The sequence below is a fragment of the Erpetoichthys calabaricus genome, chromosome 7, assembly GCF_900747795.2.
Source record: "Erpetoichthys calabaricus chromosome 7, fErpCal1.3, whole genome shotgun sequence".
Lineage (NCBI taxonomy): Eukaryota > Metazoa > Chordata > Cladistia > Polypteriformes > Polypteridae > Erpetoichthys > Erpetoichthys calabaricus.
In genome coordinates this window covers 193,015,525-193,030,887 of record NC_041400.2, presented here as the reverse complement: position 1 = coordinate 193,030,887, position 15,363 = coordinate 193,015,525, and the positions used below count along the sequence as shown (strand labels likewise).

The window sequence follows — 15,363 nt, the reverse complement described above, 5'->3', positions numbered from 1 at the left end:
ATTATATATATATATATATGTATATATATTATATATCCATCCATCCATTATCCAACCCGCTATATCCTAACTACAGGGTCACGGGGGTCTGTTGGAGCCAATCCCAGCCAACACAGGGCGCAAGGCAGGAAGCAAAACCCGGGCAGGGCGCCAGCCCACCACAGTATATTATATTAGATATAGATAGATATAAAAGGCACTATATGATATAGATAGGTAGATAGATATAAAAGGCACTATATGATAGATAGATAGGTAGATATAAAAGGCACTATACGATAGATATAAAAGGCACTATACGATAGATAGATATAAAAGGCATTATATGATATAGATAGGTAGATAGATATAAAAGGCACTATATGATATAGATAGGTAGATAGATATAAAAGGCACTATATGATAGATAGATAGGTAGATAGATATAAAAGGCACTATACGATAGATAGATATAAAAGGCACTATACGATAGATAGATATAAAAGGCACTATATGATATAGATAGGTAGATAGATATAAAAGGCACTATATGATAGATAGGTAGATAGATATAAAAGGCACTATATGATATAGATAGATAGGTAGATAGATATAAAAGGCACTATATGATATAGATAGGTAGATAGATATAAAAGGCACTATATGATATAGATAGATAGGTAGATAGATATAAAAGGCACTATATGATAGATAGATATAAAAGGCACTATATGATATAGATAGGTAGATAGATATAAAAGGCACTATATGATAGATAGATATAAAAGGCACTATATGATATAGATAGGTAGATAGATATAAAAGGCACTATATGATAGATAGGTAGATAGATATAAAAGGCACTATATGATTGATAGATAGGTAGATAGATATAAAAGGCACTATATGATTGATAGATAGGTAGATAGATATAAAAGGCACTATATGATAGATAGATAGGTAGATAGATATAAAAGGCACTATATGATAGATAGATAGGTAGATAGATATAAAAGGCACTATATGATTGATAGATATAAAAGGCACTATATGATTGATAGATATAAAAGGCACTATATGATTGATAGATATAAAAGGCACTATATGATAGATAGATAGATAGATAGATAGATAGATAGATAGATAGATAGATAGATAGATAGATAGATAGATAGATAGATAGATAGATAGATAGTCTCTTGGAAAATGCCCTGAGAGCACAGCTACCTCAAATTTTCTCCTAAAATATTTGTGTTATTCAACACCTGCAAAGGTTGGGAGCTCAAGGATGAAGATGCATTGCACATGTTTTCAACTACATATTGCAAATTTGCATCTATTAAATAGATTATAATAACTCACCATTGTCATCTTTTCTATCTTCTTTGCTGGCAAGAGTGAAGGGGGTTTTTCTCCATTATAAATAAAAGATGTTTAAAATTCAAAACATTTCCGACAGCAAGGGAAGGAGGGTTCATAGAAAGCATCTGCTTGGAAGAGACAATATAGAAAAAAAACTATGTAGTCGAAAAGCATGAGCCATGGAAAGCAAAAGCAAAATGTTAAGATTTTATTTACAAAGCATTTCAGGTTTACAGAAAGTAAAAATGTTGCTACAACCATCTTTGTGTAATAGGTGGCCATTTTTAAGAAAATGGCAAACCAATTACAGCATCTTGTTCTTTTCGTTGCTATAGCAATAATCTTACTCAAAAAAGGAGGGGAAAAAAAGGAAAAAAAAAAAAAACTCTAAAGGACCCGCCACCCCCCAACTCGATTTAAAAGTTCTGACCCATTCGGAATACCAAAAGTCCTCTTGAAAGTTCTGCACGGTAGAAACGGACAGTAGAAATGTGGAATGTTGAATTGTCACAACTCGTGGGTGCCACCAGGACTGGCACCACACCGCAAATGCACTTTTGCAACAAGCTCCACAGCTGTGTATCCAAAAGGGTCAGTGCAACCAACAACAGCCAGTCCTTAAATGTATTTGTTTTAAAGGGCTTCTCTAGGGGCTGAGAGGCTGATCAAGGGAACAAAAGGAGGTCAAACGGGCATCATTCCTTTAATCGTCATCTTCCTCATCTTCATCCTCTGGAACTCGCTTCCTCTTTTCACCTTTGCCGGCAGGATCCTCCTCATCTGAAACAAAAATCACCAAGGTTTCAGCTCCAGAACAGACAGCTAGATGTTTGTAGGTTTAACCTCATTATTATTAAGTGGGTTGTTAAGTAAGGCAACAGAAAAAAGGTTGGCTTAAATGTGGCATTTCTGAGAAATTCAACTGTTAATTACACGGTTACTGTAAAGGCATCTGTTATAGGTTCTCAGCACAGCGTTAAATATTAGAAATGTGTACAGCTAACTCAGATTTCATGATATATATAATTTAGAATCATTAAGACATTGTAAATACACAATTATTAACAGGCTGTTGCTTAACATCCTGAACAAAAGCATTCACCGTAAAAAGTGTGAAAAAACAAGCAGATCTGATCTTCTTGCCTTTTCATTTATAGGACTGGCAAGAAAAAAAAAAAGACAAAATAACTAAAAGAATTGTGCTTAATTATAAACTATTTAAGTAGAAACTAAAAATAATGCCTGCTCTACATAACCTACTTATATTGGGTAGTGAATGGATTAATAAAATGATACAATTAGAATCATTTTGAAAAGCACTCTGATCACTGGATTGAACTAACATGGCTAATCAAGATTCAATTATCCTAAATGACTTGTAAACATTCCAAAAATATTTATCAATGAAGCATCAAATTCACTTTATATGCATATAATCATAGCCGCATATTCTGCCATCCATGGACAGAAGGCTGAAATACTGGATGCATGCACAGCATTTAAAGCTGTAAGCGTTAACGAAAGATGAGAAAATGGATATATAACTTGTGCGCTTACACAATTCTATGCATACTTGTACGCTTAAATGCTTGTTGTGTATATACTGTATATATTTGTACAGTAAGTGTACGTAACAGCTTATGGAATTACTATTGTGGCGGAAGGCTGGGACACCCTGACCGAGGAGAGAGTATTTTCAAGACTGTTTCTCCCCCGGACTGACAGAGGGCAGCCACCTTGGTTTCCAGCGGGGCCACAGGTCATGAGTATAGAAGCTCAACCCTGTTAGGGCCCTGTGGCCACCAACAGGGGGTGCACGGACATTTGCAGGGTCCCATTTGGCTGCACTTCCACCACACCTGGAAGTGCTGCTGGAAGAAGCTCGTTGGGCACCTGTAGTCCTTCTGGGTGCCGTATAAAAAGGGGCCAATTGCCAGAAGTCAGCGGCCAGAGTCGGGAGGAGGAAGGATAAAACCTTGGTGGAGGACTGGAGGAGGAAGGTCTGTGCCTTTTGTGCTGTGCTTTATGTACTGTACTGTGGGGAGCAGGCTAATATGCTCACCAACTGTAAATAAAGTGTGTGTTGTGTGCTGAACCTGTGTCCTGCCTCTCTGTGTGGGGATTAGGGCAGCTGTACGTGCCCCGGGTGTCACACTATAAATAACCTGTTTAAGTAAAAAATACTTTGTTATCCACCTCAATAAAAAGATAAGTGTCTGTGTGTTCATCCAGATGCTATGTGTCAGTCATTCCAAAAGATGCTGCATCACAAACGATAACACCACTTTTGCAAATCCCATACCAAATGGCATATAACACGGTGCACTGCAAACGTTAACACTGAGGTCTAACCCATCTTCGAGTGTTTACTTCAAATATTGCAAACTAGCTGTGTTATCAGTCTGTCTTTATTGAAAATTAGTTTGTCTCGCTCTTCTGTATCAAGAACCTTGCTGTACACCAAGTAACGTATGTTTGACCAGGTGTAAAAACTGGTGATTAAAAATTAAAAAGAAAATTAGCTACATGATATTATGGCTGCTCAGTCTTCATTCAGTGTAATTAATGCTAAACAGCCAAAATGCTAGATCTCTAACTTTCCTTTTTCATTTTTAGCGGTGTGAAAAGCTTTTACCCATTTATTCATTTAGCATATGTACTGTACACAGATGCAGTTTCCTACTACCTGATTAGTAACATAGCTTGTTATAAACACTTTTAAATAAAGAAAACTCCAGTAATAAAGAGGGGGCCTTTTGCTTCTGCATTTAAATGAAGGTCAAAGCACTATTCTTATAGCATAGCTATCCCTTGTGATTGGGTTTTAATACAATATTTTAATTCTGTCTTTATTTTATTGCAGTTTTTATTCATTTATTTCCTTGTGATGACCGAGCAAAACCTAAGAGTGAATGTCTGTATCTAATGACAGACCCAGTGTCAGCTCGGTGTCCTATTCTGCTGGATTCATGAAAGATTCCTTGTGCCAAAGTACAGTGTGAATTGTTTTTGAGCTAGATTGCTGTTTTAATACCCATTCCCCTTTACCCAAAGGTAAACGCTTGCCTTCATCATCTTCATCTTCCTCATCATCATCTTCCTCGTCAACCTCTCCATCCTGCCCAAAATCTTCCTCCTGCAAAAAGTAGAATATAAAACCTTCATTAACCTTAACAAATACAAATGCAATGAGAACATACTGTATCAGTATAAAACGTACTGGTAAGAATTTACAAGCAGCTTGCAGCTTTTATGCCAGAAATCAGTCCAAACAAATGACCAAATCTTCACATCAACTCAGTTATTGTACAAGGAGTGATTATAACGTCTTATTAAGCCATACTAAATAAAATACCAATAAAATGAAAGGAGTTTACTGTGCACACTAATATGCTTGATCTAGTGTTTTCCCAAAGCTCTTCTGTGACACTCAAAATAATTTGTCCACCTTGTCAAATTACTCTTCTGTAGCGGTCTTAGTATCTTCATATTTAGTATAGTAGGTGCCACTAAGAGAGCCATTAAGATTGAAAAACATTTGGTAGTCAAATGGGCCCAGGTCTGCAGAACCTGACACCCATTCTAACCCATCGATTAATAAACCACCCTTTCCAACCAAGAAAGTGTGAGCTGAGACATTGTTGTGAAGCAGACAGGGAATGTGACTAACTGGCTGCTGTGAATTCCAAAACAAATCAGTGTGTTACTGACCGGCTATGTGGGCTACAGTATTTGAGAGGTATGTAATCAACATGGGCAGCACTTTCAACATCAGTTTGGGACATTGTGTTGTACGACCTCTGGGACATAGTGATGTATGCAAGTTATGTCTCTGTACTGGACAGTTAAAATGTGCAATGTCTAGCATATATCACGATAATTTGTATATATTGACTTTATCAAAAAGATTGTTCCATACTTCCATTTAAATTTTAGAAAGAATAATGGTTAATCTGGCAGTAAGGAACTTGGATAAAGCAGTTCTTGTTCATGGCATAATTACGATTCCCCAGATCAGACAGATAAACTGTCCTCTGTGGAAGATGAAAAATAAGCAAGTCAGATCTGGTCACTGATGGGATGCAGGCTGAGTTGTGCCTGAGGGTGAACTGAAAAGAGGAATAATTGGAAAATATACCACTCCCCCTAATTGTCCAAGAGGTGTGTCAAGGATCACTTGACTGCTTTAATTTAGAGCTAACAGGCCATACTGTGTCTCTGCTACTCCATCCATACAGAGGCTATGCTCAAGAAGAGACCAATTACCATACTAAGACAAGGAGCCACCTGTTAGTCTAAATATATCAAATGTTTAAAACTCTTTGCAAGATGATCCAGTTTGTGATGGCATTCCTTGCCAACACTCATTATACTTATCTTATATCTGGGATGCAATTAGAATCTTTAAGTTAATCTATGAATAAAAAGTATAAGCCTTCTCTTCTGCCTATTCCAGTACTCTTTCTTGCTGCCTGAGGTTATAGATATAAAAGGGAGTATAAACATATGAGGAATATAGTTAGAATTTGGTACACTATCTTGAGTGAGAAAGTAAGAGATTTGAATGGAGGGACTGGGAGAAACACAAAGTCAAAAAAACAAAAACACAGCTGAGGTCAAAATTACAGAAGTCAAGAATCAACTGACAGAGCCTGTAATCTAAAGCCAAAATTCAGAGTCTTATTTCAAGTAGGGAATCAAATACCAAAATAACAAAAAGAGAATAAAACATAATCGCAAGTAAGTTTATCCAGTCTCAGACAGTTTGGGGTTTAAGAGGAGTGACTATTATACTTTTGTTCTTAAAAGATTTCATCAACTCAAACTCCCAGTGCATTATGGAAGTGTTACCCAGGTAACAGGCGACACAAGGCGCTCAAAATGGTGGCGCCCATTACAAAAAAAACAAACAAACAAACAAAAAAGGTGTTGACAAATAACATTATTAAATTAACAACTATAAAAAAATATTTAAGCAATAAATAAAAAACAAAAATGGCTTCTCTGTAAGACATGTAAAGATTTGTTAAGCTTAAGGGGAGCAAAATAAATTTTAAAAAATGTTAATCATAACATTTAGGACATTCTGTTCAGGTCTACATAATAAAGAGTCTGAAAGGGAGAATAGGGTCACTCTAGGATCCTACACAATAAAACAGTCTCCATTTATTAAATTATTCTCAAATTTCTCCGTCCAAATATATTATTTTGAGAGTCTGCTTCAGACACTGGATGCCATGATGCTACATTTCCGGAGTCAATATTTTGGGGACAGATCTCAGTCATGTTTATTCGATCATAAAGAATTGATTAACCTGACCCATAACTAATACTTGTAGTGTCTGCTAACTTACACACTGTCCTTATTTGATAATATTTATGAGTCACTTCATTGTCTTTTGCTATCAATGTCAAAGGTCAGCCAGATCTTGTGTCAACATTTATGAGGCTTCCTGACATGATGACATTCTGCAGAAGAGACATTTGCTCCATATTTCCAGGTGACAATAAATATTCAAAGGTGTATTTGTCCTCTAGAATTAGACATCCAATGATGGCAGGATACTTTTGCAGTTTTTGCTACCCATGTTGACTCTCTGAAACATCTCTCTATATATAAAATCCAGTGTCTATCTGTCTGTCTGTCTGCTTTTCACAAGAGAACTACTTAACAGATTTAGATCAGATTTTTTTCTATAATTTGCTTGAACATTCCAGTTGATTTTGCGACTTGTCTCATCTCACAAAGTATCAGAGCTCACTTGTGGTACCAATTTATCTGCGCGAATCCGAGAGAGACACAGCGGACCAAGGGGAGGGGAGCGCCAGCCTCGGGGTGTACCTTACATCCACTTAGCTAGCGAACGAGAGAACTACTTAACAGATTTAGATCTGTTTTTTTCTAGAATGTGCTTGAACATTCCGATTAATTTTGTGACTTCTCTCATCGCGTTAAGAATCACAGTTCCGAGACAGAGGCTGCAGGCCGAGGGTGGGGGGAAGCGTGACATCAGGAGTGGGGAGTCGGCCTACCTCTGCATTTTGGAGAGTACCTTGCCTCTGCTTAGCTAGCGGTACCTTTGAGTTTATTGATTTTTAAAAAGTTTGTTCTGTTTCACTGTTACGCAGGTGGAGCAGCGGAGGACAGCTAGTAAAATATAAACGATAAACGACCAAATGCTTGAAAAACCTGTATTCCAATACAAAAAGCAAATATGTGACCATTTATAAAATTAGCACTGTTCACTCGTTCCAGATCAGGCTTAGAAGTGTTTGCTCACCCCTTGTAAAGTATGCACGTACGCACACGCACACAAATACATACATTTCCATTAAAACTACAATTAAATGAGTGTACATTTTTATTAAATTTAGTTTCTTTCTGTCTATGTGAAAATAAAATACTACTGTTTTCTGAATTATACTACAGTGAACTGTTTTAAATTTTTTTCTAGAATAAACAGCAAAAAAAATGTTTCGATATCTAATCAAAACTAAACATTTAAAATATCACCTGAGCAAAAATTAACAAAGCATTTATCCTTCTGAGAAAATGTAACACCAATAAGTGTATAATGACCAGAGCCTTATTCAGAAAGTACAGGTGTTTAAGGTGGCAATTATTATTCAGTAAATATTTAAGGTGTTTTTTGTGGGAAGAAAAAAAAAAACAGTAATGATTATGAAAGTCCATAGATTTGTCATATTTTATAGTGTTAGGATACAAGGCAAATGTGTCTTGGAGTGGAAAATCTTTTTTAAACTGCAGCACTGTTATAATTATTTTTGCTCAAACTAACCAGGGTGAACTGAATTTACAGGACTCTTAAAAACAATGTAATTAAAGAAGTAATTCACATCGAAAGTATTTCCCTCTCATACATTCTTCCTGCATTGTACTAGTAAATTATAACTTTAGTGCATCTGTACCAGTTGGTTTACAGCTGCATCTGTTTCAATTAGTTTAACTATAAAAACAGCTTCTAGTTCTGTGGCATCTATTAGTTTATAACCTGTGAAGGGAAACATACTAAAGACACCAGAGGGCTAGAAGCTGGTTAAATTAGTTTATAAAGTGGGAAAGGAAAGCAGTGAGGAGGTGTATAGAAAGATCAATCAATCACTTTGAGAAGAGTCATCCATCACAACGACAAGATGGCCAATCAAATGTGCATAATGTCACATGTTCCGAAACCCCACATGTGCATAAATACGGCTTGTATAAGGGACCAAAAGAATGTGGGAAAAGCATAACATCACAAGAAGAGACATCAGGGACTGAGACATCAGACCATCTGATTTGGAGGTCAGAAAACAAACTAAATAACACCAACTGCTAAACCAAAAGCCACCTAGGACAACAACATCTACTCCTTAACATTGCCAATTTTCATAAGCTTTTCTAAAGACAATATAAAAACGTTTGCTATTTTATTTTCTATTATATTTTCTTCTATTTGAGAGTGTTGTACATTAATATGTACAATGTTGCTTATATATTTCCTATACTGTTTCAGTTACCTAGAGTGATTGAAAAAATAAAAGGGCACCTAGTGGGGGAAAATTGCTGTTATCTTGCTTACAGGGTTTCTCAAGACTTCAAGATCACAACTTAATAATTAGAACAACTGCAGTAAATGCAAGACATTTTTGGTTATATGCCACTCACCAAAGAGTTGAACTTTCATGCGTGTTGCAACACCTGTATGTTTGCTAGTGAGTCCTTATGTAGAGAATCCTACACAGAATACTGCAGAGTGACTGGCAAATGGCACCACTTTGTCTGGATAGGATTGCTATGTTTATGAGCATGTGTTAAATCTTCAACGATGGGAGTATATGAACCTTGTAAACATACCTGGTAAGCCTCACAAATTCCATAATACAAAATGTATACACTTAAAATAAAATATATCTACTTTTCAGTCCATGAGATTCTAAACGAATCTCGCTCTCCACCAGCTTTGCACATCTGAGCACTGTGATTTTCCCATTCTTTGCAAAATTACTTAAGCTCACTGTCGCAAGTGGTCAGTTGGATTGTGGTCTGAATTTTGACTGTACCACTTTACAGCACTGACTTGTGTCACACACGTGCGCATGGGAGACAGCTGAAGGGCCTGAATGAGGGGAGGTGTAGTGTTCTGACTCTTTCTTTCCACTGAAGACCGTGGTGGCTCTGAGGCTAGGGATCTTCACTGGCAATCAGAACATTGCCGGTTCGAGTCCTGTAAATGCCATTGAGTAGTGAGAAAAACGCTATAAAAAATGCAAAGAATTATTAAGACCAATTATGAGAAATTCCACCTGGTCAATGTTGACGTCACTTCCAGTTCTGGTCTCTGCCACAATGATGTCACTTCCGGCTCCAGCCCTGAAGATACCACTTCCTATTCTCTACCTTAAAAATGTCACCTTTGCCTCCTCAAGTTCAGTTCAGTTTTGGACTCAAATCTGTACACATATGTAACTCCTTATTCAACTCTTTTGCACCCAGGAAAAAAATTATATGGGTGGCTGCCCCAAACCTTTTTGCGACTCTCTTGTCTCACCTTTGACACTTGTTTCTCTTTAAAGTAACTCTAATGTTTGCTTTGGTTGGATTTCTCGGTTTATTATGGGAGAATTGTTTTTTTTTGTGGCAAACAAATTCCACATACATTCATTAAGCTCTCCTACAAAACAATGCAACACGAAAATGTCTGACAAGCTTAACTTATTTTATAGTCACGGTAGCTAAAAAAAAGCATTTATCAGAATCAAAATGAAATGGATTTATACGCTCATTATTGTCACCTGTACAGAGTAGAGTGAAATTCTTACATGAAAAGTGAGCATTACACAGGTCAAATAACAGAAATTTTAGAAAGCTAAAAACACATCTAGTATGAATAATACAAGACACTTTAAAGGTTTCAAGACAACCAAGCTATGTTGCCAGCCTAATACAAAAAGAGTTTGCTCATTCCTCTGAGGAACACCCTTCAGGCAGAACACATACCAAGCATTAATGTAAAGATAAGACAAATTTAAGAAAAACGTTGAATATGAATCTCTCTCTCTAAACATTGAATGTGACCTGAACACATGTCTGAACTGATCACAGTGCTCATTAATGGATTGTGGAATGGATTTGCTTAAAGCAAAATAGTGCCTTCAAGTTTTACTTTTAGTAATGTGGCATGAAAAAAACAAAAAAAAAAACAATTTTGATTCAATTAAATGTCAGAGAAAAGATAATGCATGTGACACAGAATACTAAAACACTGGCAGAAGAAAATACATATTGTTTAAGTCTTGTACACTGTAATGTTTATAAAGGCCCATGCTGGTAACAAGGATTTGTTCTGCTGCAATTGATTATTATTGACTCTACACACCTTGAGCAAGGGAAAGGCGCTATATAAATAATAATAATAATAATAAATTATTATTATTATTATTACCCCAATGTGTACTAGAGCTGCAAATGATAATATATTCATTATGTTTAATATTTATAAATATTTATTTCAAAATATGATCTGTAACATTGATACATTTAGTGAACTCTTTTGTCAACATAACACTTACAGAAGTGGAATGTATAGTGCTTGGGGATGTCTGTGTTAGAAAATAAAAAAACGACTGACTGGTTTATGATGTTAAAAGGTGCATCATTTTCCTGAAAAAAGTGTAGCAGTGACTTTATTTTGCAAAGGTAATGTTGAAACAGGCCCTACTTGATAATTATGGCATTTTATTAGAATGCAATACATATTGGTTCTTATAATACCAACATATATTAATATATTTTAAACAGTTGAGTATCTTATTGTATGCATGCTACTTAAAAGTCGTGAATATCTAGGAAATCTTTCCTATGACATCTAAAGAAAATTCTAAAGCTCTTTGCAGTTTTAAAATGTCTTGGAATGAACAATTCCAATACAGAAGATAGCAAATTAGGCCTAAATGTATATGCCAAATTCATTAATATCAAATTTTTATTTGGTTGCTAAATTACAAATGTTTTTTTTAGTGTTAATCTGACAGAAATACTGCAAGCCATTCCCAAAAGCCTCATGTAACAAAACAAAGCCAGTTTAAATAAAGATAATAAAAGCCCAGTGTTCATTTAACCTTTGGACATGCTCTTGCACACGTGTTGTAGTTTATTAAATCTGCCAATGCTGCTTCTGCTGCTAGTGGACCTGTGATTCTACATTCAACAGTTGGCCACTCAAATAACTAATCATCAGCACACAATTACAGATAATAAATGACTTCACATTTTGTAAGAAAAATCTTCATGGATGCCAAAGGCATGGTTCTTGATTAGGTAATTTCTGGTCTTCATTGTAGCAGATGCCATGTACAATCAGGACCACTTTAATGTTATCTGATATAAGTGCTGCCTGCATCCCCAGCTGTGAATATCTTGCTGCTCATATTAATAAAATGTGCTTATTTACTCCGAGCACACAGCATAACAGGGAGCCACTGTGAGCTTCAGAATGGAAATAAAAAATGAAACAGCAATTATTCCACCACTAGACTTTCACAATCAGGTCCATGATTAAACTGATAATGAAATCCACAGCAGTCATTCCAGCTAGAAGTGGGTAGCTAAATAACGCAAGTCAGCGAATGCAGCAGATACTATTGCTACATTCTCTTCCAATTTAAGTATAAACAGATACTCCCCATGCAGTGCCATGAGTAAAATGCAGAATTATGAGATCCAACTGGATGCAAGTGCACAGTCATCACATCAGGACATGTCAGGTGCAAAACAGCAAACAAGCAAGCAGAGTTTGGAGCCATTGAGACAAAACAGTAACCTAGCAGTTACAGTAACGTTACGGCACTTGACATCCACAAATAATTTGATCCATTTCAGCTACAGGCCGAACTTCCCAGGCATAAAAGTGTAATGTAAGTAGAATTAAAAGTTTTAAACCAATGCAATTTTCATGTGGAATATTAAGCGAAGTGAACTCCTTCCACACATTCCTTAGCTCACAACTTTTGTTTTATTATTTATGTACCTTTTAAATATTGAAAACAAAAGAAAAATTAACATACCTTATCATTGCACTTTTCAGAGGGAATACAATGCCAAAACACACTAAACGTACTTTGCACTTCTTTATAAATTGGTAACACTGGAGCATGGGTGAGTAACATAACTTGCTAGAATTACAGGGCAAGATGTAGGTTACTATATATTAACAAAACTAGCATTAGGCTTCACTGCCTACACATATAACTAATCATGTACAATGCAGTTCCTAGCAAAAGCATTCACTCCCTGTAAAAGTTATCAAATGTTGCTGTAGTACAAGTGTGCAAGTGCCATGGAGAATGCACTGGCATCACGACTGGGTTGGAGGGGGGGTTCCTTACCACACTGGGTGCCCGCCCAGCACACACCCAGTAATACTGCAAGTGGTGACCCGTTTGTGGCTGAATGGGGCAGCTGGGGTAGCACTGTAGTGTGCCTCGTATGGCTGCCTGTTGAATTGGGGTTGGGCGATTCACTACCTGCCTTTTGCCGCACCATGTTCGTTCTCGGTGGGAGGACGCTGTAAGTAGCATACTGTAGTGGAGGTGACTGTGAGGTGGGCTGGTGATGAACCCCCCCCCTCGCCACCCCCAGTCATTCTCAATAGCAAGCCTGCTTGTACAGTTACGCACATAGCAGGAAGTTGTCTCTTGTCAGTACATCAGACGTGTTGATGGGTGCCTTCTTGTTGTGATAGCGTGTACTGTATAGTGCTGTGCAGAAAAGCTCATCTTAACCTTTTGTCTTCACCCATCAAGAATGTCTCTCAAACACATATCTGATGCAAGTGCTGGTGATACAGTAAATAAGAGAAAAACCATCACCATTGAAAATAAAGTAGAAATAATAAAAAGGTCAGAGAGAGGTAAAACTCCATCATTCATTGGCAGAGCGCTTGGTTACAGTCGGTCAAAAATAGCATTTATTAAAATAATGTACCTGTTCCGACTTACATACAAATTCAACTTAAGTACAAACCTACAGTCCCCATCTCGTACGTAACCCGGGGACTGCCTGTACAGCTTGTTCCACTGTATACTGTTCTTTCATTTTACACTCATGTGGATGAAAGTAAAAAAACAGTGGTGTCACCAAATGACAACTTGAAAAAAATTACATGCATAGGTATGCTGCACTGCATTGTGGTACTTATACGTTTTTGTATTTGAAAGAAATTGCCTTAATGAATGTGCAATTTGTCTTATTATAGGCTTCTGCTTTGAAGTGTTTTTTCCCCCCCAAAAAGGAATTTTTTTCAGAAATGTTGACATGGTAAACCAGAATAATTCATGTGTGAAGGAAAATATGGAAGTTATCAGAGAATTCAGAAATGCAGTGATAAAAACATAGATATTAAAAAACATGCAAAATAACATTATATACAGTAAGTCTCCCTATGAGGAGTAATGAATATTCCCTCCAGTGAAGCTGCTGCACACCATCCAAAGACTACCTTGAAAATAATGCATGTGAAAATCAGTAATTTAGATAAGAAAAACTGTGAGGGAAGCCACAAAAAATGCAAAAATGGATTTTGAAAGACCTGCTGAGCTGAACGGCTGACAGTTCATCAAATATGAATGAGTCAGCTATAGATGGAGTGCTGTGCAATTTTACTGCATAGTAAAGTTTGTTTGGAGTTTAACACAGTTTTGAAAAGTAGGTTGTGGGTAGATAAATCCAGAACTGAGGCATATGGTCAAAATTCTAGGAATACAATCCTAACACCACTAAACACCAAAAACAGTAATCCTGCTGTGAAGAATGATGTCAGCAAGACTAGGCATTGGGTATGTTGTTGGAACTGGGCAGCGGGTGAATTGCTGAAGGAAAAAAAACAAATGATACAGCAAAACTCAAGGAATTATAAACAGGTGTGTTTCACAAAAGAACATTCTCAACCATACTTAATCCAATTCAGACTGGTGGGGAGGTGGAGAATATCCCAACAATAATAGGCTCAAAGGAATTTGATAAAGGCCCAAATTCATTACAGGGCAAATTCATGTACATACCAGCACCCACATTCAAATAGGACCTAATATACTGTCACCAATTAGCCTAACCTGGACATCTATGGTCATGTGGGAGGAAAACCCACACATGCACAGGGAGATTGTGAACATTCCATATAGACAATGGCCAGGCGGAAGATTATAACAGGGGGGCGCTGGATCTGTAAGGCAGCAGCAATTACTGAAAAAGTGTGTTTCTGTCTGTCAAAATCTGAAAGCCCAAAACTTCTGAGAAGGTTTATCCTTCTGCAGAATAAATACACTAAGTACAGGGATAATGCAACATTAGATCACCAGGAATAAAAAACATAAATGCTTGAGGGGCCTTTAGTGAAAGTGACATCCATCCTCTTTGAAAATATGTAGCATGATTTAAAAAGATGTCATTCAACAAACTTGTATGAGCTGCAGCACAATTTCCAAAAGGAGCAGGAAAATGTCTCTAACTGTATGACAATCAGGCAAGAGTCCAACCCAAATCCCCTAAAGGTGCTACTGGGGCTAAAGGTGCCTCAAACTGATTGTATGCAAAAGGGATTATTTCTGCTTTGCAAGATTATTTTTATATTATGTGAGGGTAACTGTGTCACCTTTTGTTCATATTGTATCACTGCCACTATAATGACTAGAAAGAAAATGAAGAATTTTATTGAATTATGTATTTGTCAGTCAGTCAGTCAGTCAGTCATTGTCCAACCCCCTATATCCTAACACAGGGTCACGGGGGTCTGCTGGAGCCAATCCCAGCCAGCACAGGGCGCAAGGCAGGAACAAATGCCGGGCAGGGTGCCAGCCCACTGCAGGACACACACACACACCAAGCACACATACTAAGGACAATTTAGGATCGCCAATGCACCTAACCTGCATGTCTTTGGATTGTAGGAGGAAACCGGAGCACCCAGAGGAAACCCAGGCAGACACGGGGAGAACATGCAACTCCACGCAGGGAGGACCCGG

General features: G+C 37.1%; 1 protein-coding gene across 2 annotated transcripts in view; it reads right to left on the bottom strand.

The window, feature by feature from the left end:
• Nucleotides 1-1,534: 1,534 nt before the first annotated feature.
• Nucleotides 1,535-15,363, bottom strand: part of anp32b (acidic (leucine-rich) nuclear phosphoprotein 32 family, member B) — a 67,820-nt gene continuing 53,991 nt past the window's right edge. For both annotated transcript variants that reach the window (XM_028805869.2, XM_028805868.2), the window contains exons 6-7: nt 4,408-4,477; nt 1,535-2,121 (exon numbers count right to left, since the gene is read on the bottom strand). In XM_028805869.2, the coding sequence (XP_028661702.1) occupies nt 2,045-2,121; nt 4,408-4,477 (147 nt within the window). In that variant the 3' untranslated portion in view covers nt 1,535-2,044. The remainder of the gene's footprint in view (nt 2,122-4,407; nt 4,478-15,363) is intronic.